Here is a 26140-nt window from a genome sequence, read left to right on the forward strand (position 1 = left end):
TTAAACACTTTGTCTTATTCCCTGTACAACAAAATAAAATAAAAAGAAACAATTGCAGAGAAATTTACTAGACTACTCCTCTTTAAATTATCTTTTAAGTAGTTAAAAATAGAATTCCCACCCTGGATTCATGCATTTTGTGCTGTATTGTGAGAAATTATCACTTCTTATGGCTTTTCTGAAATGTAACTTTCTCTGAGTAGACAGTATTGTGGCTTTCTGGAGATTATCTGCACAGACTTCTGTAGGCTGGTAAACAGAGGTTCTGCTACAGACAGGTCTGTGGTTGTGGTCTAAGATGATCTGTAGTCTCTAATCAGATAGTTCCAAAGAAGAACCAGTGGGCAGGGTGGAGGGAATGGTCAGAAACCAACAAGCATGATGCACGCACGCTTGCATGTATTTGAATGTGCACCTGTCTCTAGATATGAAATCCACATCTGTGCATGCAAAATTGCTTCAGGCCCCAGTCATTTGCTCTATATTCAGATTTGATTCTGTGTGATAATACAGATATTTTTTCAACTTTATTAAGCTTTCTTTTTGCTACCTTTTGATTTTTCTTCTAATTTTACTGGATTCAGAGTTTATTGGTGAGTAATGAAAAAAATTCCTTTCTCCCTTGTGTGTAGGTGACACAGTGGTGGGAATGCTGCTGCTGGTGAATGTTCTGTTCAGGAAAATACAATTTTGATTGTACAGAACTATTGCACGCATTATGTTAACAGACAGTTATAGATTTGATCCTTTCTATTTGACTTTTTTTAGCTTTCTTATTACATTGCAGGTTTTACAGTGATACATGTTACAAATTGTCAGCACAACAATGAGAAATGAATATGGTCTGAGAAAGTCTAGTTCTTAAAACACAGCATTAACTTTTGCTTAAGAGCATTTACCAGGTGCTTTTGAAAATCACAGCCTTGGTCATTTAACTCAGTTGAAAATCCACACAAGTCAGACTGGTCTGGCAGTGCTTTATATCTTGTTTCAAGTGCTTATTTGTCTTGCTGAAGCATAACAATTAATGATCAATGTATCCTTGTAATGGAGCATTGCTTACAGTGAATCAAGGGTGACATAACCCATGAAACGTTCTGTGGTGATTGCTTTAGGCCTCTGAAATGTCATTAGTTATTATTGAAACCATACATGTTGGCAGCTCAAGATAGCATGCTGGATCACCAGCATAGCATGCAGATCAGTGTGTATTTGAAATGTTTATAACTTTTTTCTCACACACTCACTGGTTTTAGAAGCAAGAAATAATAGAGATGAAATCACCTGCTGGTAATACATCATTAGTTGAGTAAAAGTATTTGTTGCAGTGAGGAAAAAAGAGAAGCCCTTAAAGAAACACAAATATATTATCTCTAAAGTACTTCTATAAACATTGCAAGGAAAAAAAGTTTTCTCTGCAGTTACACAGGATCTGATACAGTGAAAGGGCTGTGTCATTATCTTGATAATACATCTATCCATTATTTCAGGCCATAGTAAGAATGTTGCCACTTGTAGGGAATCAACACAGTTTAACATATCATGGGAAAATACCTATTTTTATGTTTCTAAATGATCAGTAAGTGTTTTTACGACCACAATGACCCCTTCAGTGCTTCCTGAGTGGTTGAAAATGTCAGGAGCTGAGAGGAGGAAGGCTTTTAGGTGGCATGTGCGGAGTGAGCATGCAGCAGCAGATGTTTGTGTGTGGAACTGCTTGACTGTTCAACAGTAGGCATGGGAAATGCTAGGTATCATGCATAAAAGGTTTAGGGAAGTGCCTGTCTGTGGCTAGTTTGGTTTGGACTGAGCTCTGGCGTGTTCTCTGCATACTGCAGTAGCCCAGGTTCTGCTGCTTGTGCAGGGTGCTGATAGCCTGTGGTCCTCTGCAACATACGAAAAATGAATATTGTCCGAGCCAAATGATTAACCACTATTTTTGAACCAAAAAAAAAATGAATTACACTTTTAGTTATTTGTCATTTTTCTTGCAACTTTATTTTGCTGTGTAAGAAAAGATAGGCAAAAAATGGCAATATGAAAACCCAACCCCCCAAAAATATATTTTTTTGGTCCTGCTAGAAAAGATTACTGTCTAATGTATACACGGAAAATTCAAACAGTTTAATTGAATGAGGCTGTCCATGTTGTTCTCTCAATTTTGCTTTCACTGGAAGTTAGTCTCCTAATATTTTTACTCCAGATTTACAGATTCAAACAACTTATGTGACATGTTTTTCTGCCCCCTTTGGTTATGAGTCTTGCTGCCTATCTTCTTGCTTCTGATCTATCATAAAAGACTGAGAAGGAATACGAAAATGTAATGCAAAGTATTCCTCTGTAATATCTTGAATCTTCGTTTAGCTGCTGGTAATAAAACCTCATCCTTCCTGCAGACCTCTGGTTGCTAGGAACTTCTTGTATTAAGTGTCTGGCTCCTCACCCCCAGCTGGCTGGGTGCCACCTGGCTGAGACTTCATGTAAATGAGATTATTTTACAATGACTCGTTTGTTCTTAGCATCGAGAAGGGTTTCTTTACATGTTAGATGAAGGTCTGAAGAGTTTTCTTAGTTTAACGTGACTGCTGCCTTTCCCCTGGCAGAAGAATTTCAACTTTGCTTGTAATGCTCTTCAAAACATTGCAGTTTGTGCCAAAGTCTTCAGGTTCTCTAGAAAAGGCATTAAGCCATAATTTCTTTGCTGTAAGTGATACATTTCTAATATGGTGTTCTGTATGAAATTACCCTGTGAAACAGTGGCAGATTTACTTTTTGTTGTTGTTGTTCTTCATGTCAGTTTCCTTTCTGCAATATTTTTAAGTTAGGCTCCAACTTTAAGAAAAAAAATCATAAACTTTTGTCTTTATTTTATAGCTTTCTTTAAACCATTGTTAATAAAATGGGCCTAATGCCCCTTGTTTTTAAAAATTCCAGCATCAAGTGTGGAATGTGGTCCTGTAGCTGAAGATTATAGCACTGCACAATGAAAAAAAGATTTTTTTCAAATACACTGAGTGATGCTGTTTTTACAAGAAGTCAGGAGCTAGCACTTGAAATTAAATATTCAGAGTCATGATTAAATCAAACAGTATTCACAAAAGCAATTGCAATTTATATATATATATACTGAGAGGGTTTCAATCCCATCAAGAAACAGTGGGAAAGTTATTTGAAGTCCCCCATCAGAGGGGCAGAACCTTGAGAAAACTTTCAGTCATTTACTGACCGCTGAGAGCAATGCAGTCAAGCATCGATACATTGTATGAGAAGAAGTGGGATTTAGTGAGTATGAAATTCCCTAATTGGAAGTATTAAATACTTAAGTATTGGAAGTTGAGAATAGCTAGCTATCGACTAGGTAAACCTGTGTAGGAATTGAGGGATGGTAGTGTGTTTTTCATCTATTAAATTATTTCTAAGATGCATATTAAACCCTTAGGCAACTTTTGTCTTGATGTTTAAAAATATTCTTAAGGCAGATAGGTCTGACTGAAATTAAACTGTTAAATCATCTGTCAGTACTGGTTGGATGGGGGTGGACGTGTATTCACCCACACTGAGATGCAAAAACCTCCCTTGTGAAATGTGGCAAATATCTAATGTTACAGAGAAGCTGTACACAACAGTTCAGGATTAAAAAAAAAAAAAAAAAAGTATTTACCTAGTTGAATTTAGAACGGGAATTTTAGATAATCAGAAAGGAAAGTCCCAGGAAAGTGACTTAGAGAAAGAAACATAAAAATTGTAGGAATGTTGGTATTTGGTTTATTTTTCTTACTCTGAACTGAAAGTATTTTTTTTTTCTTACATCTTTCAGAAGAGTTGTAGATACAAGGATAGAAAGACCCACAAGTCCTTCTGCCTGTTGTGAATGAGGGTCAGCTGTATCTGCACCATTCTTGCCTGTCTAACCTGGTCTGATAACCTGCAATGACAGATTCCAGATTCCACAGCCTCCCTCAAAAGTCATTGACAGTTTTAAACTATCCTTAATTCTTAACATTTAACTTAAATCCCCTTTGTGAAAACCCCTTACTATCTAACTAACAGAACACATCTTAGTTCTGTAAGTCTTTTCTTCTCTGTTACATTTTATAGGAACTGTTTTTGGTGCTGTCATCTGTCTCTAGACACCCAGGACTAGACAGACATTAGAAGTCTTATCAATGCCAAAATTAGTGGCAGGATTATGACAGATATCTGGTGTATTAGATACCCTTTTTTTTTTTTTTATCCTGAGATTAAAAACAAACAAACAAAAACAACAAAACGAAAAGTGGTTCTGAAAAGAGTCCCAAGAAAAGTGTTGTCTTTTTCCAGCTAGCTTGACTGTGTCTGCTGCATAGAGAGTATGACATTATAGTAATCTGGCCTGATGCTTTGGTGTAAGAAAGACCATAGGAGTTGTCTGAATTAATTCCTTTTCAAACAGAGCATCTCTTTTAGAAACAAAGTCCAATAATGTAGAAATAAAACCACTGTATATGTTTTCAAGCAAGCACTTGTTTTAGCTACTTAGAATAAGAAGCAAAAATAAAGAAAAAAAATGTCACCAGCAAAATAATTGTTATGTAGTCTAATTCTCCATACCATCAGCTGTCAGAAATTGGAACTTGCTGTTTCGTTGTCTGCAAGGCAGGTGAATCAATAGATAATCAGATTTCACTTTCTCATACTGATGGTTATCAAAAAAGATCAAATCACATTCTAACTTTTCTTTGGAAATTAAACATTTCAAACTCCCGCTGCCACATTCAGGAGAGCATGTCTTTCAATTCCTTAATTATTTGATCATTCTTCCCCACATTCATTCTCGAGTGTCCTAGCTTTTTGAATTTTAAATGCCAGGTATGAATACAGAGTTCCAGTTGCAGTCGTATCAGTGCCAAAATCAGAGGTAATACATCTGTATGTTTCTTTTGATATTCCCCAGTTCATGGCATAAGCAATTCACTGAGAGTTCATGTTCATTTGGTTTCATTAGTTAAATTTCATCATTGCTTTTCAGAATAGAGTCTGTATTAAAACAGCTTGCATCCAATGTTTTCAGAGGCCTGACACAGTATTTTGCAAAGTCTGACTTTGTATTGCTGTTCATGGACTGCTTATGCAGTCTTCTCATTAAATTACCAAGTTATCTGTTTTTTCCAAAAGCCAAGGTGGTACTCTAATTATAGTATTTTCCTTCATGTTTTTATTTGTTGAATTATTTATATTTTCTTCCATTACTTTGAGAAGTCTGCAATTCTGCAGGTTGTTTTGTTTCCCTTTTTAATAACCAGCACAACATTAGTTTTCCACCTCAGTTGTTCCAAAATACAATCTTTGCCATTACAGCTGTTTAAATTTTTCTTTGATATTTTCTGGATTTGCCAATATGGGTGTGCAACTTCAGGGAGTCCTCTTCAGCATCCATATCAACAGATGTTAGAATAGGAAGTGTTTCATCGTTCTAAGATATTAACACATAATACTACATTTTCCCAAAATGTTGAATTTAAAAATGGAACTGATGGATATTTAGGGATGCTAGAATTAGTGTGATTCTTTTTGTTCAAAAACTGTTAGCAAAACTTTTAATGTGCCTTAAGTAAGCTGACAGTGCTTACTTAAGCACTGTACATTTGTACAGTGCTTAATGTACTTCTGTACATCTTCTAGCTTCCCGTAGTGGTTTTGTAGGACTTTTAAGTTTCTATTAATATCAATTGCTATCAACTTTCTGTTTTGAACATTATATGTCTGTATATATAAGATAGCTCCTTTTGCAGCCTGCCAAGGTCTGTGTTGTTTAGTGCATTTATTTTATGAAAACCATGAAAAATTAAACTTAAGGCTTATTCATGGGCTTCTGTTTGAATGATTTTCCTTGTTTGCCCTCTGTTTTCAGTCCTGTGAAAATGTCCCTAGAATGACAGAAGACTTAAACGTCTTAAACACATCTTAAGACTTACAGACATTAAGACTTAAACATCTTGAGACTTAAAAATGACAGAAGACTTATTATAATCTCTGTGCCTGAGTGTCTTGAGAGATTTTCCTTACTTGTTATAAAAAGGTGTATGGAAATTGAAACAGCAGCCACGAGCATTTTTATTAAGAAACAGTATTGCTGGCAAGATGTTTGGAGAGTGCAATCTTAGTTTAGGTCTTTGCTTTCAAGACAATTTAAAAATAAAATAAAGTCTCTTAACTGTCCATTGCCTATTGAGTGCCCGGCACCGAGACAAACTTTGTTGTGATCTGTTTGTGATCCCATTCATGTTTCAGTAGTTTTGGTTTCCTTAGTGATCTTGTCCCTTCAGTAAGATGCTGTTCTAAAGCTGTACAGTCCAACTTTGAAACTCTCAGGTAAGAAGACCTAGAAACCTAACATGCCCCATCCTGAGTGACTCACTATCTAGAAGTGTATATACGTATACATATATATGTGTGTGTGTGCATTTACGGTATCTTTACATAAAAGCTGTAAATTTTTTTCTTTTTTAAATATAAGACCATGCAGTTACCCATGTGGTTAAAAGGAGAGATTTGGCAATGAAAATCCTTTTGGCTGTTGTGGACAATGAATCCCAAATGTCACATAGTATGTTGTAGTCAGATCTTCAAAGAAATGCTAAATTTGCATAAAACAGTGTTTTAGAGATATTTGTGTCCTACTTGTGTTTATTATCTGTTCTGGACAATTTCCTTTTTTTTTTTTTTTTTTTTTTTTAGCTAGAAGGTTGTCTTTTGACTCCCCTCGTGGACCTGGTTCTAGGTATGTGGGTATGTGTGCACATGCTGAACTTCTGTCCACCCTCAGCCTTCTTTCCCATTTAATAGAGATTATATTCATTTTAGGGTTTATGACCCCAGTAAACCTTTTTTTGATTTTCTATCTTCATCCTTTATTAATAAGGATCCTAGTTATTAAAAAATGGAATCAAAATAGACAACCGACAAAGGAACAAGCTAGTAATTAATATTAAAAGTTACACCAACAGAATTGTATCAAATTCAGTTCAAATGCTCTTACTGATTCCAGTAGAATTAATATTATGAGTAACGAAAAAGTATGACATTTTCAAAATCTCTCTTAAAACTGTACTTTGTTAGGGAGCTCAGGAAGAAGTTCAGGAAGCTTCAGGAAGAAGCTGCATATTTGCTTTAATTGAAAGAATATCTCTGCTTAGAGGCGGTTTGTTTAATGTTTCCTTGAAAAAAAAAAGAAAAGTTTTAAGCATCTTTAAGCAGTTACTTGAACATAGATCTTGAAAGAAGTGAAATGTATGTTGGAAGCAGAGTAGAGTTATAAGAAAGCGAGAATGAGCTCTAGATCTCTTAGATCTCTTACCTTGCTCTTACCTCATGCACAGCAACTTTGGCTGAATGTAAGTAGTTGGTATGTTGTGCAGTTCCTAAAAAGATCAGATACCTGTTTTATTTCTGTGCAGTTTAATTAGTTATGAACCTGACTGAGTCCCCTTAATTGATGTAATGCTTGCTCAGAGATACCTAAGACACATCTGGTTGTAGACTCTTAGAGATTTATTTTTCAAAATAATATGTAGAAGTGGCTCTTGAATTGGTTTCTTTTCATATTTCTTAAATTAAGAGTTTGTTTTTCCAGGCTTAGTATATGGTAGAGAATTAGTAAGACTAGCTTCAGAAAGAGTGAATGGATGTGAGGGACTCTTTAGTCACTGTCTTATTTTTCTTGATTAAAGGAACCAGAAAAAAATAGTTGATTTTGTTAGTTTCATCACCCATACATCACCAATATATAAAGTTTCTGCCTCTTCTCAAAAGGGCATAAAAGTTTCTGCTCCAGTTCTCAGCCTCCTTGGTGAGAACTTCTGCAATCTGTTCATGAAGCAGCCACGTAAGTGGATGCTTGTCAGCAATCTGATGCTGTTATTGTGACGTTCAGTTCCTAACTATTTCACAGGAAACTCCACAATTCAGTACTGGGGTGGTCCATACTGGGCTGCACAGAACACATTTATAGACACAGTGTAAGGCTTTCTGCTAAGATCCCCATGTTGCCTTGGAAAAAACAATGTGGCAGTAGTGGATCAGTGTTGGTAGAACATTGCTCATGAGCTCAAGATATGAAATAACGAAGAAGGGACAAACCATTGGTGCTTAGTGCTTGCCCTCAATGCTTTGTTACAATGCTTTTTCTTCAGGGAAACTAGGCAGCATATGCAAATGTAGTGCATGTGACAATACTTTTTGCTATAGTAGGATGTGAAGACCTGTTTTATCTTTTTAGTCTCTTTTGTTTGTTATATTACTTTTTAAAATATTTGTGTTGAATTAAGCTAACTCTTGCAAAAGATAAATTATAATTAAGAGTGAGATGTTATTTCAAAATAAGGTAGTCCATATATGGTATTAGTGAAAATCAGTTTCCAAGAAATAAACAACATATTTTTGGTAACACATTATGTGCAGTGATTCAGAAAGAAATACTTCCATGGGAGTCTCTTTGAAAAATAAATCTAGTCTTTTTAATTGAAATAGGGAAAGTGATAAGAGTGTCTTATGCTAACACAAATAGAGTTATATTAATTATGCTAAATTTCTCTTCATTTTGGAGAGAAGTGTTATTATTTAAGACTTTCCATGTTTAAATGCATTGACTGTAGCGTAGGGTTGTTCCTGGCCAGCAGCCACTTCCCAGATGCAGTTGAGGAGCAAAGAGAGAAAACTTTTCTTTTCCTTCAGATTTTTTAAAATCACTACAGCAACAATGCCAAGCATCAAGATCTCCAAAGTCATTGTGATTTTACTGAAGTTTTCAATTGCAACCACACAAGTAAAATTAAACAACCTTTTTGAGACATGTTTCTGATATGCCCACAGAGCTTTATGTTTGCTGTCAAGTAAAAGAATCTAGATTTGACAAAAAATGCCCTGTTAAGAAGGACTTATTTTGATTATCTTCTTGCCATTGGGAAAAGTGGGAGTTTTTAAAGTCTGCATACTAGTAGCTTGAGTAATAATGCAGTGTGTACTCTGTATTTTTGGAGTGGCGGAAGGCAAGCAGCCGTACTGCAGCAGGAGGCATAGGTAGCATTAGAGTGTGTTTGTTTGGAAATACCATGCAAAGGAAGCAACTCCTTCCTTGGATGACCGCAGGGAACAACCTGTTCTGGAAGAGACTGACCAAAAGGTCCCTCAGAGGTCAGGCTCTCTGCAAAACAGTCGTCTTTCTATGTTTCGCCAGAGCCATGTTTCATCTGTTTCACAGATATTTCCGTGAGGGAGCTCAGCTGTGTTTTTCCTCTGCGGTCATTGCTGCTGGCAATTCCACAGATGGCAGTGGGGAAAAAAGTTGGAAGTTTGGGGCCAAATCCAGTCAGTGCATGTGGGTAAAGGACTCTGGTTTTGATCTGTGAGATATGAAGAAGTCTGATTCCTGCAGCAAATTGCTGCAGCAAAGAGAATTAGAGAAATATTTGCATGGATGTGTTATTTAAAATATTGTTTATGTCAGGTAATGATACAAAGTTTGCTCCTTCCTGATAGTCTACTTGGAAGAGGCTTAACTTCTATGCTGCAGGTATCTCTTTACACTTTATAGAACATGTAATTAATCAAAGTTTGTAGTAAAAAAATAAAAACTAAAAAATATTGAAGAATAAAACTGTACTGCAAATAGGGAGTGATGCTGTCCACATTAAAACATTTGGTAAAGCAGCTTAACTGATGTTAGGAAAAGTGGCCATGGCTCTCTGAAGTTACATTCTAAATAAACCAAAATGAGAACACTGGCTTAAGCAGTGCTCCAAAATTACATAGGCTGTTCAGTTGTTTAATTGCATGCATCCTGATATAGTTTGAACCGTGCTGAATCATACTCTTTCAGATGATGCCCAGACAAGGTTTGCGTCCCAGCATGTCCCAGAATCTGTTTCAAGTAGGCAGTGAGAATGCAGCCTCCCTGCTTCTGGGGAAGAGAGCTCAGCTTCATGGCAGCGAGCCATTTCTGTGCCCCTCAGCCTCATCACCAGAGAATGGTTCCTGCCTGGTTTAGCGGATGTAATCTTAGAAACATATGATTCACTGGGCGATTAAATCAGAAGCAAACCTTTTTGGGGATCACAAAGGAAAAAAGGAAGCAAGGACCTATGGTGCTGTTCCCATTCACCACTTGAACCCTTGTAAACCTGGCTCCTTGCTACTGTCCTCAAGGATCTTTCCTAATTCTTTGTGTCAACTTTCTATATTTCCTTTATTCAAATCTTTTCTGCCTCTTGGCTAAGTGTATTTTCCTTGCTCAGGGCCTCCCCCTTCTAATGCTTCCTAAACCTTCCAAGGTTTCATGGTTTTGAGTTGGAGAAATAGAGCCTTTTAAAAATCTCGTGAATTTCTCAAGGAAGTTAACAGTGACTGCCACAATTAGGCAACATTTTAGGCAGATCTCTTGGCCAAAAGTTTTCTGCTTTTTAGTGTCATGTATTTACAGTGCTGTAACCTCTGTAGAGATAGGAAATCCTGACTTCTAAAAATACAATGCATTGTTATTTTAAGAATGCCAAAGAAGAATGTTTCAGTTTGGTTAATATGATTGTTTTAAAAATACTATCATTAATATATTTATTTTTTAAAAAATGATTCAAGTTAAGACTTTTTATTATTATTATTTTCAACCTTAAGGTTAGGTCCACAAACTTGTTTTTGTTGGGTTTACTTAACTATTTTATTTTTGCTTTAGCAAGTTAGGTTAGGTCAACAAACATTCAGCATGACTCAACTTCTCCACATTCTGCGAAGACATTGTTTATTGCACAGTCCTTATGCATTCTGGACCATTATCTTTGTGCTGTGAAAGACTTCCAGGTTTTATCAAGGTTCTTGTTGGTTTTACAGTATTCCCTAAGTACTTGTATAAGAGGAAGGCTTGTAAAAATCTAACTAATTTAAGAGGAAAAAAATAGCTATAGCTAAAAAAAAAAAAAGAAGTTTAAAAAAGAAGGTCAATGTAGACTAAAAAAAATTAAAAAGAAGACTTGTTGCTTCCTAGAATAAAACAACAAAACAACAGACACTATCCCTTATGTGTAAATGTGCAAAACTGTAGTAAAAGGATCACAGTGACCTATTTTTTCAACTATTGGATTCCATTAGTAGTTACACTGGAAACAGCATTGATGTTTAGAGTAAATTGTTTCCAGATTTTCCAGATGCATTTCTTCGACCAAAAGAACTTTATTTCTCATCAGTTTTTCATTTGGGGTTTCATTTGAGCTAGTGTGCAAACCTTCAACATTTGTAATTATTAAACGTAACTGACGAGAGAGCTCTGCTTCCATAAGACAGTTTCACCTTTCCTTTTAATTAATTTCTATTTAAAAATGTCCTTTACTACAGCAAAAAGGAAGTCTGAATACATTCTCCATTCAAATAACTATGTAGATGTTTACTTATAAGTATTGAAAGTTTCCTAATACATGTTGGAAATATGTTAACGTTTAGGTATATTAGGTCTTCCAAAGTTCTCTCTTCAAAAGTAAAACAATTTGATTGTCACAGCAGTTGGACAGAGTTTTAAGTCATGTATTTTTTTTATGAGTTTGTTTTTGATCTTTATGTTGAGAATAGTCATAAGACAGCACATGGAAGTACATAGTTCAACCTGTGTTGGCATGTGTTGGATGTATGCCTTTGAAATTATTGACTGATAAAATATGTAATAGATTATGTGAATTACTAAATACTTATAATGTGAGGCCTAAGTTATTGAAATTTAACGTCTGCATTTTTTTGTAGTATTACTTGAAGTCTTTTTAAATTAAAAGCTGGAATTTGGATAATCATTTGGCTTCTTATTGGTAAGGTCTTTTGGTGGATTTTCTGTAGATGTTTACTGTTGCTAAGGGTAAAAACATTTCAATGACTGCTTTCACTTTGGTATGTGTTAAGGAAAGGTTGGTGCTGAGCTTCTTCTTGCACTGTTTTATGGATAATTTGCTGCCATAGTACACATAAGCTGTGCAACATCAAACTATTACTTTTAATGCTGACCAAAAGGTTTTTTTTTCCATCTGAAAAAAACTATTTGCTTTTTTTAAGTCTGCTTATGAGTGACTTCAGATGCAAGTGTTATTTCCTGTTTTTTTACCTTAAGAGCTGCTACAATATGATATAAAACAAGTTTTATATAATTGTTTAGACATGAGTTTTTAAGGCTACATGTAAAACAAAAACAACAACAACAACAACAAACCACTTTTCCCAAATAATACACTTTTATCGTGGTAACATTGCAGTACTTGTAAGGAGAAATTATTGGTATAATATGAGAAAAGCATCACTGAAAAGTCAAGAATGGGAATGTTGAAAATTGATATTTAAGTCTTTGTTGAAAATTTTAACAAGTAAACTTTTTTAGGCTATTTGTAGCTCATGAGGTACTGTACAATACTTGCATGTACATTTTATTTCTTGAGGAGATATAATGATTAAAGTATTACTAAAGTAGCATTCACAGGCAGTGAATGATGACTGCTTCTGCATTCAGTATGTATTAATAATTCAAAATCTAATAAATAGAATGAAAAATCCCCATTATTCAGTACTTTGTATTCAGAATTGTAATATGTTTGTGAACACTACAAGCAAAAATAATGAAAAGCAACTTGTTAATATTTCATTTTCCATTTTGAAGTGGACATGTAGGAAATAATTTGCAGCTTAATCCAGGGACATAGTGATCTCAGGATAGCTTCAATTTCAGTTACCCTCTGCCATCCATGGAAGCTGATTTTTAAATGCAGATCATCTCTAAATTACAACTTCTCCTCCTCAAGCTGTCTGAAATAAGTTTGACTCTACTGTCACTTATTTATCTCTATGAATGCCATTTTGGAATAATGGCTGAAACCATTTCTCCTGAAAACTTTTTTGTGTGTTTTACAAATAGTTACACTGACCAGTAGAAGCCATATTAAGTCAGTTCAATGCAGCTTTAGGTCTTCATTGAGTCTTAATCGCATTAAACATCTATTTCTTCTTGACAACAATTCATTTTTGACATTTCATTGGCAGGATTATGGAAAAGAGTATTTTTATTTTTATTTTTTTACAGAAGAACATATTAACAGATTATAATTTGCTCTGAGAAGAGTAGCTGTGTACATGCAATATTACCTTTACAACAGTTTTCCCATAGTACACATCAAACTGCTTACCAGTAATATAGAATGAGGGAATGCATACAGTGCTTCCCCTGTAGGTCTGCTGACCTATATAAATATATTTTTACAATAATGAATGACATCTGCATAACAAGTTTGGGCAAAAGTAAAAGCTCTTATAGCAAAGTGTAAATCTGGTACATTTTCTGAGGATAGTTTATATTTTAATTTTTCAGAATTTCTTCTTGTATCAGTTATCTTTGATTTAGTACACTAATGAACAAAGCCTGTGGATATGTAACACAGTTTCTTTTGTTAAATCTCAAATTCTGTTTTTGATTCTTAAGGAAATATTCCATTTCCACATTATAGCATTTTCTGTGACTATTTTACTCCTGGTAATTCCACTTACAGCAGCTAATATAGTGAAAAGGCTTTTTATTAGTGTCAGGAATTCAGGTCTAATACCATCATTTGTAGTTAGTTTTCAGTTAGCTTAGCTCTAGTTAGCTTTTAGGTAGCTTGACATGTATGCATTTCCTATTTTGCTCTGTATTTGGCAAAAATAAATGCTATTTATAGTGTTGTAGTACCAAGCAATGTGTCAGCTTTTTGTTTACTTTTGTTTGTGCATATCAACATTATTGTTGGCAGGAATAAGCTTAGCTGAGGGAATATTTTTGTCACTGTTGCAACAGTTGGTCCTTACACAATGTTTTATTTGGAGAATCGCACCATCAAAATGGCTTTCTTGGCGTGAGAGTAGCTCATGTGGGGAAAACTCACTTGAACCCAGCAGATAATTCTTGTATAGAATTGAACAACAAATCGTGATTGAATTTTTTATCTCTTCAGAATGTAACAATACCTCAAAATATACATATTTATACACACATAGATAATACATGTAATATAACAAATACTTTTCATAGGTAGAAAAAAAAAATGAAATAACATAAAAAGAGCAAATGGAGTGGGAAAATAAAGAGACAACAAGCAATTTAAGTCATAATGAATTTAGAGGGAAATGCCTGTTTTTATCTCTGCAATCCAGTGAAATGAGAAGATTCTGTCAGCATTTGAAAGAGGACGGCAGTGTCCATTTTGAGAGAGATTTTTAATTTTACACTGCATCCAAATAATAAAAAAAATCCCTCAGTACAAACCATCAAGCTTGTATACTGTAGCAAGGTAGGGATCTGTATAACTATACTTCCTTGGGATTACTTTCTTATGTCTGCTCTGAGGAGTATGAGTCTGCCTGCTGCCAGCTCCTGTGCTGGTGTGAGCAAAGCAGAGCTGCTCCATGCACTGAGCACCATGGCACAGGGCCTGGGCAGCTCCATCAGGCTTTTTGTTTCAGCTCAGTGCTGCTGGGTCAGGTGCTGAACAGCTTTCTAAGATGCTTGGGTGTCTCCTAGCACCCGTATCATCTGTTTTTTTATTATCTAAGCTTACCTTAACTTAGATAATAGAGTATATTGACAAAGAGAGTAATTGTAGTTCAGATTATGTCTCCCCCTGGAAAGTTTTGATTAGCTCAGCTTAATGTAAAGCAAACTTCTTTAAAAACAAGAGTAACTGTTTCACATTTAAACCACGAATTTGGCATATTATTGAACTAGCAAATGCTTTTGGCACTATGTTGAATAATTTATTGAGTTAATGAGATTTTGAAACAATCATGCCTTATGAATTAATCTGGAATAGGACTGACCCAACTTCAGAGACTTTGATGCATTTCATTTGAAGCAGGGATATGACTATTTTGTCTCTCTTTCAGTGTATGCTTAAAGCTATGAAGCATAACTTCCTTGGTGTGCTTGGACTGATTCTGAAGCTTCTAGTAATCAATAATGAATGTATTGTTTTATTCTTTGTTCTTTTCAAAGTAATTTGCCCTTCAAAACCTGTCACTTTTTCACTCTATGCTTATCGTTGGGTTTCTTTCACTGAGTGTTGGTAAAGCTCCCAGATAATACATGGAGTAGTTCAACAATGGAAAATTGGATTGAATTTTCTGTATCATAAAAAGGGTTTCTTGGCTATGTTTTCAAAGCAAAAGTTTGGTTCTTTTAAGCTACGAACATGAAAAAAGTCACATTTTTGTGCTGCAGCAAAAAGGAGTGTAAAAGTTTTGCTTATATAATAATCTCACGTTCAGTGTACAGCTGCAGAGTTTTTTGAAATGCTTTTTGCTTTGAATAGGACTTACTCAGTTTTCCCATAGTACAGTTTCAAAGCTCCAACACCTTTGAATAGAAACAGGTGATTATGGTTAAATTTGGAAACATAGTTTTTTATTTCAGTATCTTAAAGTATACCCCAGAAAATTAAACTCCTATTATATGATATTTCGCTGCACTTGAAAGCGATCTTTTTGACACTGTAAAAGAGATCTTATGTAGGGTGTGATTTTTGTAAAGAAAGATTGTCAGATTGTCGGTAACTTTTCATTTTTCTACTCTAAATACGCAGTTGTGAATATTAGGAGGGCTTTAAGTGATACACTTTAGTCTCAAGAAATAAGTATTAGCTAATGACCTATCACTTAAGAGTTGTATCTTAGGCAGAGCTGAAAAATATTTCTGCTGGCCTCCAGGCATCATTTTGCAACAAATAGTGTAATCATGATAGAATCATAGAATAATGTAGGTTGGCTGGGACTTCCAGAGGTCCTCTAGGCCAACCATTTTCTCCAGAAGGATATAATCAAGTTGCTCAGGAACTTGTCTTTGAAAGGACATCAGCAGTGAGTAACGGATGTACTTATTTCTCTCTCATTTACTAGTGGACATTGCATTACTTGCAAACAAAACAAAAGCAAATGAGTTTACTTGGTTTGCGGAAAAGCTATTTTTAGAGTACCATGATAAATATTGCCATATATGGAAAAATATTTAGTTTGGTACTAATGTGAGCAAGTGTCTACTCTGCCCTCAAAATTAATTATATTAATTGTATTTTACAGTTATGTATTTTTACAATGTGGTAATTTCTTATGGGTTTGTATTTACAGTTTCCTGAATGTGGTTTCTATGGAATGTATGACAAAATTCTGCTCTTCCGCCATGACCCTACCTCTGAAAACATTCTCCAGTTGGTGAAATCAGCTGCAGATATCCAAGAAGGAGACCTAGTTGAAGTTGTCTTGTCAGGTAACTAAAATAAAAAAATAATAATAAAAAGGAACTAACAGCATGATAACTGTCATGCTTTTGCACGAGAAGACATCCACAGTTTTGTCCCAGGAAAAGGAAATTTTTTATGTATGGTCTTTCATCTACACTGGGTCCAAATCTTCTCAGATGTATAAGCACCATACATTATTTTTTTCATTCTTTTTTTTTTTTTCCTGTTGTACAGCTTACTTTTTGACAGTCTATGTTCATATTACTAGTTAAGCAACAAGTTAATTTTAATGAACAATTTGAAAAATGTGTATTCTGCATTTTTAGAGGAAAATCATCCAGATAGGCAGCACAACCCTTTTCAAAGAAGCACAGTGGAAACGAAATGTAACAAGTAATATAATGTAACAAAATACAATATCTGTATTAACATTTTAGCATTTACTTAATTAATAGAGTAGCTTAAAAATTATAATTGGTTTTAACATATTTTGAATGACATATCAATAGTTTAATATTTAAATGGATAGACTATACATTTTTCTGCTAGCCTATTAAGCAGTGTTTTTTGTTCATAATTACCTGTGGATTACAATTATCAAAGCCGTTCTTGCTAGTAGTGACCTGTTTCCTTTTTAAAAAAATAATTTTTCTAGCACTTCATATAAGCTAAAAGCTAAAGTGTCTACTGGAAATAGAGTAATTGTTTTTTCACAGCCCTTCATAACAATGCCTGTTCAAGCTGCTCTGATTCCTTATGTGATAAAAAACAAAACAAACAAACAAACAAAAAAACATATTTAGAAAAATAAGAGAAAAAATTAATTTTAGTTGGGATAGTAAATATATATTACTTATGGATGCCAGTCCAAGAGGAGTGCTGTATACTTCTTGTAAAGGACTATATGTAAATGATTGCATGGAAAAAAGCAGAACAAAAGAAGATAAATATTTAGGGCCTACGAAATAAAAGGAGACAGTAAGCCGGTGAAAAGCCAGAGAACAGAAGCTATAGTCTGAAGGTGTTTAGCAGGTGAAGGGTTGTAAGAAGAGATGTAGGATGAGTGAAAGGCCACATTTTGGAGACAACAAAATGACAAATGGATTTAAGGAACACATTTGGCCAGCAAAGTGACCATAAAGATTGGATTACTCTAACTGAAGGAAATAGAAATGATGTGACTGGAATGTAAAGGAAGTCTGGGGGTGCTGTTAGGTGTTAACAGGACTTGTCAAAAGCCTATGTATGAGAAAAGATGAAGTATGTAAACAGGAATGATGCAAAGTTTAGAAGGATATGCAGAAGAGAAAATGCTGGATTTGTAAAGATGTAAAATTGGTATTTGTTAAATGAAATTTAGAAGATGTCTGAAGGGCTTTATTGTTGCAGTTGGAACATGCAGTTAGACCAAAAGACAAAGATAGAGAGGAACATATGTCATGTACAGGTAGAAACCGAAGCTGTAGAAGAGTGCAGGATTAACAAATAGAAAGCCATAGGCCCCTAGTGGTTGCTGAAAAGAGGGAGAGGTAAGTTAGGTTAATGTCATCTTAACCAGTTGAGCTTTCCTGTATAGGATCCTATTTCACACTCTGATTAGAATAGGAGGTAGAGAGTGATGCAAGTCATTCCTGTAAGTCATCGTTCATCTATTCCATATCAGGAAACAAATCTTTGCTTCTTGAAAAGATGCCAGAATCCCTATTTCAGATATTCCACTGAAAATAATTGCTGCAGATGCAGTGAAAAAAATCAGCAAGGAATTTAGTGTTTTATTTAATTAATATGTATGTTATTTTGAAACGGAAACCACATATCTTCCAGTTCTCCAAAATTAGGCAAGTAGCTGTTGAAATCTTCAAGAGAACTATACTGTTTAAGAGCATTAGGGGATTTATGCTTTTATTTTATGGGTGAAACATCTCTCCAAATAAGTGGTCAAGTAAAAGCAAGTCTGCTCTTAAACCAATACTGTGTGAAAGTATGGGTGGTACTTACAGGTATCTGCCTGTATGTGCTTTATAAAAATAGATTATAGAGAGTGTTGTCTGAAGGCTTGATTTTTTTTAATATGACAAAGTGGTGTTGTACTGTGTTCTAGTAATCAAATTTTAGTTAAAGGCAAATCCCCGAAGTATACTTCCTAACAACTTCCTAATTGCACACTTCCTAACAACTCTGTTACACAGTTCTTAACAATATTGATAGCTGTATCATTTGATCTAGTTCTATTTATGAGGAACTCATGAATGAAATTTGTCTTGCCCTTTGCCTTCTTGATACTCACTTTTGTCATTTCTATGATGGCCTATTTCCATTCTCAATTCACTGGCTATCACAAGTTGTGTAACTGCACCAGTGTGTCAAAGAGTTAGAGTAGAGAATGCAGTGGGATCCAAATCATTTTGAAGGTCATTGTAATGTAGGAAATCCAGAGATAATGGAAATTGTTGTATTCTAAATACATTTACAATGAAAATGTGTTGTAAAAACATTATGATGTATTGAAAACTAAGCATAATATATTTTTTTGTATCATTTCATAGTTTGACAGGATATAGGGCGTGATTATAGTTCCTATATGCGTAGTCAAAACCTTTCTGAATGTTGAAGTCTTAATGTCATTACTGTTTTTTTTTTTACATAAAAATAGTGATATGCCGTTCTAAACCCCGGAGAATAATTGTTGTTTTAGTTTTATCTTCCTATTAGCAGTAGTTAATAATAGAATTTGTTTTTCTCTCTCTCCCTCTCTCTCCTTCCCTCCCTCCCTCCTCCTTCCCTCTCCCCTTTTCCCTTCGCCTTTTTCTCTTTCTTTCCCCTTCATCTAGAGCTACTTCTGGAAAATACAAAGATGCAAGTTATCATTCTAGTATAACCATCACTTTGACCGATTGGTCAAAGGAAGGTCACCCATCCAAAAATTTGTTAAAAGCAGTTTCCCATGTTTTGAGAGTACCTGATTTATGGAATTTTAACCGCAGCCATCAATCATGTCCTTACTAAAATAAAGTGGCTTTTTTTTTTTACTTATAAGTCAGAGCTCAGGAATCTTAGGCAAGGTATACTCGTTTCTTAATTCCATATAGCCGAAAGACTATGATTTTGTTTCCATGTTTTTATTGAACAATTGAACTAGTCATTTTTCTTCTGTCCACCAAAAGATTTAAAACTGTTCTTTGACCCTTACAAAGAAAAATTGTTCTCTAGTTCTTAAGAAAATAAACACATGCATTTATAGTATTTATATTAGCAAAGCTGATAAAGTGTTCTTTCTAAAAGCGCTTATTTTTAAACTAACTTCAGAGATGGAGCAGTACAGAGTACATTAAAAAGTGATGTCATTAGTAATGATACTGCTATCAAGCTCTCACAGTGTTTATCCAATACATTTGATGGTCCATATTACAAATGTGCTCTGACCCCATGGAAAAGATGGCAAATTACATCTTTTTAGACTATGACTTACTTAGATTATTATTTAGTTTATACTATTATAGATCTGTAAATTGTCATTTGTTTTAGTCATTTATTGCAATATTTACTTAGAACAGATAAATTGCAAGTAAATTTTAAAGATATCTTTAGATGTAAGTATTTCCAAGTTGTATTTAAATATAAACTACTTTTTTTTCAGATATTTAAACTTTTTTTTTTTTTTACAAATTGGGATTTACTATATTCTGCTTTTACAATTGCAGCCTAAATTAAGGCTTGGAAATTAAGTTAAACAAACAAAAGAGCCAAAACCAACACAAAACAAACAAAAAAGCACTGATTCCTTCCTCTTCTATTCCCTATAAAATATCCTCCCCCCAAAACCTGAAAGCAATAACTCTTTTTGCAGAATGGAAGTGAGAAGCAGTCTCAGCCAGTATATGTAGAGTGCAAGAAAGGAAACCTGTTTTGAAAGGTCTTCTGTAATTGTTTGTTTTGGATAAATTGGTAAAAGTTTTCAGTAGGAAATTATTTGTCATGGCATTCTCAAAATCCTGGATGACTTCCATATTCTGTTTTTCATTATTCTTCCTATTATGGATGTAGGAACAAAATGGTGAGATTCTACTGGTAAAAAGAGAAACAGTTTTTTCATTCATCGTTCCAGTGCTTTTATTTTTCAAAGTCTGAGAATATTGGATCTTCATTTATTTTTTAAAAAATGTTATTGGTGCACAGATATTTTAGATAGGTATTTCAATACTGGTACATACTGTGTTGCATGAACTTAACTTGAGTTTTGTAAGATAGGGTGACAATTACTGTAGTAAAAAATAATCAGAGAACTAGGGGAAAGAAAGCACCTCAGAGAGGCCCAGGAAGCTGTTACCAAGCACAGATGTTCACTCTAGCATGTGACAGTCACCAGTTGAAAATATTTATAGTCTAGGATGCCCAAGGACTACAATGAATTTGTTAATCTCTTGAGTGTTGCTGTTACTCACTTTGGGGCATGTAGTGTGTTCCTGTGGACAAACAAAAAGAGAGCATTTTCTGCCTCTGGGAAGTCATAGCCTGAATTTCAGCAGCAAAGAGAGCATGCAGCATCGTATTCAAAGCTTTCTGAATGGGAAGCTTGATCCTATTTGACATACAATGGATTAAATCCATGTAAATGTATTTTAAGTTTACATTTGATGAACTAGAGCAGATCACTCAAAGGGTCTCATTGGTTTTTGAATGTCTCCAAACACAAAGAGTACACAACCTCTCTGGCTACCTCTTCCTACATTTGATCATCAAAGTATTTTCTAGCCTACATTAGAAATATCTAAACAGAATGTACATTCCAAAGTTCTGTAAATTCAAGGTATATTTTGGCAATTATTTTTGAATTACATTCCTGAAAGAGGCAATAGAATGTTACTGCTACAGCTTTGCTGCTGAAAACTGTGCACACTGTGGGTAAACATCCCCTGAGGTACAGATATCTGATGTCAAAAGCTATACTGATCCACTGCATTCATTTTTTATTGCACATGTCGATACTAGTCTGTGGAGAAAAAGCTGAACTATCACTCCTAATACTATGGTATTATACAATCAATTCATATCCTAATGCTATGCATTATCTAATTTTAATAATAATTTATGTAATTTCAAGGTATTTTATAAAGGCTGGACAACCTGTGATTTTTTATTTTTTTTTATTTATTTTTCATATTTTATTTACGTTCTGAACAGTTTAAGGAATAATAAGTAAAATCATATTCTGGTTTAGACCTTATATTAGAGGTTCTTGAGAGAGATAAGAAGTTACCTAGAAAAATTCGTAGTTGAGAAGAGTGCAACTGAAGCACTTTAATCCAATGTAGGGAAGAAAATTGTACCTGCAGATGTCATATAACTGAAACAGGTTGTAGAAGAGCTAGAGGTTTCTGGTGGAACACATGAGATTTAATCAGCTCAGAATGCAACACTTCTTGTGCTTTTATATTTAAAATGAACATTATGATCTGCATTTTGCATTGGTGCATTATGCAGTGGGATTTTAATGGAGTGTAAGAATCATGTAACTTACTGAACAACTGGTGTGTGTCTGTCTGCTGACTGGCTCACAGGAGATAAACACAGACTGTTAGGATCAGTTATCCGAACTGCCATTCAGTGCCAGAATAGATTCTAGCATTTTGGAGGTGAAATGTCAGACATTATTATGAGAGTGGAAGGAAGAGGATGTATTAAGTTACAGACTGTCACCTACACATTAAAGGAAGGAAAGGGAACTTTCATTATGAACGTTACTAGTCCTCATAAGTACAGTTTTATTTTTACCTCATATATGGTTCTCTTCCTTTTGTTTTATGTATTTTAAAAATATTATCTGTTCTAATGCTTTATTTCAGTTAACAGTATGGGATTCTGACAATGTTTGTAAAGTAGATGGGGGGCATGTCAGAAATGAATTACTTAAAACCACGAATTTGTTTGTTCAACCAAGTTAGTTTACTAGGCTACACTTACGTATGTGCATTGAACAGTATCGCTAATACCATTCTATTAGTGATGTATCAGTTGCCACGCTGATGTTTTCTTTGCTATGCATTTTCTATTCCATTTCTTCTTCAAAGTGTTAGAAAAGTACGTCTAGTCTCCTGATGTACAAAAGAGGAAGGCCCTTTACTTACAGTGCTGGGGAAATCTCCACTGATGTGTTCACTGAACCCATTCACCTATCTGTTAAATTGCATCACAGACTGAAAAAGGAGCAAAATCTTTGTAGAAATGATTTTGTAGAGCTCTATTTGTAGGAAGGATTTCTTTTGACTAAAATAGAAAATTAGCAAGCAAACCAGGAAGGATTATATCAAAGTTATAATCAAAGGTGGCTGTAAATGAGCAGTCATTCATTCAGAAACACTGAAAGGAAGAGGAACCACAGGCTGTAACTTGTGCACTCTCTTTCTCTAAAATGCACTCTTCCTGTCTGCTCAAGAAAAGGAAGTAAGCTTCATATAAGGTGACTTTAGTGACTTTTTACACAGGCAGATAGTGATAGGATAGGGGGAATGGTTTTAAACTAAAAGAGGGGAGATTTAGGTTAGATATTAAGAATAAATTATTTACTCAGAGGGTGGTGAGGCACTGGAACAGGTTGCCCAGAGAAGCTGTGGATGCCCCGTACCCAGAAGTGTTCAAGACCAGGTTGAATGAGGCCCTGGGCATTCTAATCTGATGGGCTGCATCCCTGCTACAAGCAGGGATCAATAGAAAGGTATCATTCATGTTCCACTCATAAAATAAAGGATGTAAATGTCAGGCACTAAAATAACGTAAAATTTACATTAGATTTGAATAGAATGGAATAAGCTTTATCTGATTTCTGGCTTCTTCAAGCTTTACTCCTAATTGAAGCATTTTGCTACTCTTTTGAGTAGCCTTTAAAAATTATATATTTCGACTGCCATTCATTAAAGCCAATAAAAAGATATTAATTATTGGTACAGACTTTCATATCCTTTCTTTCTGGAGTTGTTAAGTAGTTAAAATGTTGTATCAAGTTTTACATTAATTAATTAATGTAAGTTAAGATATAAGGAGATGTGGATTTTAGATAAGTAAACTTGTTTCTAAAATGGGGGTTGCAGTGCATGTATCAAAGTTATTTCAAGCTCTCTATAGATGCAACCAACACCACTTTGCCTGTGTATTTGTGACCTTTTTCAGATGAGCTGTATTTGCCTTTTTTCCCTTAAATGGAAGCACAGCCTCTATAGAACAAGCTGGCAAATGACAAATGCTGTACTTCTGACTCTGTTTGAGCTGTGTTTTTCAAGTCCTGCAAGGAAACTATTACTTTAGATGCCTTCAGAGTTTTCTTCTTGCCAGCATAATTTATGTCCTATGCTATACCTTGTTCAGGAAGGTTTACTAAAAAATGCTGTGTAAATTTGCCAAGTTGTTTCATGATATATAGAGCAAAAAAAAAAACAATTTTGCAGTTTTAATATGAATTTGATGGTAAAAAGTCTGTCTATTTTTACTGGGGCAAAATTACACTGGCACGTAAGAGATCTTTGCCAGCCACTGGAAGGCAGACGATGAAACATTAGCATCTTGTGAGAATTAGCAGAATGTACTTCATCTGCTTGCTGTGAACAGTCGTGCTCAACTTGGCAGGATTCCTGAAGCAATGAAATCAAATAGCAGCTCTTTTACGTTCCCTTGCTGAGCTGATGAGGGCAGGAATTGATCCATTACTTTTGTTAAGAAGCCATTTCTGGTTTAATATCACATACACAATATACCATCAGATCATTACTTGCTGACATTTTATTTGGTTTCAGTATATTTTATACTGTTTTGTATATGATAAAATATAATGAACTGAATAAAAGCTGTGGATAACTATGCAATTATAGTAAATGCCATATATCAACATATAACTGGATTGCAATACTAGTTTGACTGCCAAATCCTTGAGATAAATATTATGATGTTACATCTTTGAACATCATTTTGTAGTAGTTACATACTTGGTCATGGTTTGTGACTTTCTTTATAATTGAAAGCCATGGTTCTTCTGCTATCTCCATGGCTATTTTAAGGCCCTGGTGTCTTTGGAAAATACAAATGTCCCATCCAAGGTCACATTTCTTACAATTCTTCCTCTGTGCCCTTTTAATGATCTCTAGCTATCATCTTTTTTCTTAATACTGTAGGTAAGGCTCATTACAGGTTAAAGTAGGTCTGATTTTCTGTCCCTTACTGTTCACTAGTGTACATCATTCTTGAGTCATGAATTTCACATAGATGCCTCTATTTAAAGTTCTTAGAACTAAAATATTTTTTGCTTCGTTTGTGTTTTCTTCAGCTTATAAGTAGAAGGTAACAATTAAAATAGATACAGACTTCAAGTTTCATACTTCTTTATCAGCTGCATCTTTCTGAATTCCCTCTCCTATCTTGCCTTACCATTCCTTTCTTTCTGCTACAGGAGGGAGTAGGTAAAAATAGAATGAAGAAATAATATCCTGTCAACATCACTAACATCACTTCTTTACACAAGTTACCTTCTCTGGCTGCATCCTCAACAGAACACACGGAGTAAAATAGTATGTGATAGGCAAACATTAATAGGGAAGCAGTTAATGTGTCAGCTTTGCTTCTAGTGTTCTTACAGGCTGTGCTAGTTATTCTTCCTTAGGTCTTTCTGTATGTTTTTCATATTTAATGATCATTTCAGAAACAGAAAAAGAGTTGTGAGATTTTGGTAATGTTGCTTGCAGTAATGCAAGCAGTGCTTTCAGATCTTCACAGGAACAAAATTTTTGTTCCTTCACAGGAACAAAAAAAATTACATTTTTAAGGAACCTTTTTGAATTACTAGTTTCTTTTATACATTAAGCTTTTAGATGTTGTTTTAAAGCTTGATTAGTTGGTAATCAAAAAAAATGAATTTTTGTTTTCATCAAAAAATAGATTTTAGAAAAAACACTGTTGGTAGAGAAGATAAATTTTCCTTGCAAGAAACTACAACTACACAGAAATCCTTCTCTCAAGACAGTACCTGTTTGTGGTGTTTAATGAAAACACCCCAGTTTTCTGTTCAGTTGAGATAGCAAATTTGGTTTACCAGAAGCCATACAAGTGCTTTTTTAAGCACTTTTTAAAGCACTTATTTAAGAATACTTTTATTTCACATCCCTATCTCTAAATTTTTGAGCACATTTCCAATATATGCGTATTTATTTATTTTCACTTCATTTCCACTAGCTAAAATAAGTAATTGGGAAAAACCCGATTTTATGATTTGATTTTTTTATGATTATGATTTGATTCATCATATTTTTTATTATTATTTGATACATTTGTTTAACAATTACTTTGACCAGTAGATGCTTGACCAAACATTTTTATCAGTGTATTTTTAATCAATAGTTGCAAATCTTGAAGGGAGACTAGCTGTAAACGATTCTGAGAGGAGTCTAATAATATTTTTTTTTAAAAAAAAGGTAGTCCAGTTGGAATCACATGCCCATTGGAAGAGCTGTGTTGTTAACCTGTCAACGGGGCATTTTGAGCTGCTTGGATATATCAGGAAAAAAGTAGTATATGGGGAATATTTCTACTTTTTCAGTTTCCGTATTCATGGTCTCAATAGTTCATTGCTCTAGTAGGTTTCAAGTTAAATATGGCTTATGTAAAAAAATACATTTTTCATTATCACTATTTAAATCACTGAATTTAGTTTCCTTGGCTGACTGCTGGTTTTAGATTTTGAGAGGGCAAATGGGAATACACAATCTAATATTTATTTCCAGTGAATGATATTTGCAGCCTTTCATGGTAGTTATATGACTTCTTTCAGGAACTACCTGAGGTTTGTAGCTAAAGCAAATCGGAGCACAAACAAGCAACCTTTTTTTTTCCCTTGAGGAATA

General features: G+C 34.5%; 1 protein-coding gene across 2 annotated transcripts in view; it reads left to right on the top strand.

Annotated features, from left to right (window-relative positions):
* PRKD1 (protein kinase D1) overlaps nucleotides 1–26140 on the top strand; it is a 126317-nt gene that overhangs the window by 51790 nt on the left and 48387 nt on the right. For both annotated transcript variants that reach the window (XM_035327728.1, XM_035327729.1), the window contains exon 2: nucleotides 16147–16285. In XM_035327728.1, coding sequence (XP_035183619.1) covers nucleotides 16147–16285 — 139 coding nt within the window. The remainder of the gene's footprint in view (nucleotides 1–16146; nucleotides 16286–26140) is intronic.

Source organism: Oxyura jamaicensis, chromosome 5 (assembly GCF_011077185.1).
Source record: "Oxyura jamaicensis isolate SHBP4307 breed ruddy duck chromosome 5, BPBGC_Ojam_1.0, whole genome shotgun sequence".
Lineage (NCBI taxonomy): Eukaryota > Metazoa > Chordata > Aves > Anseriformes > Anatidae > Oxyura > Oxyura jamaicensis.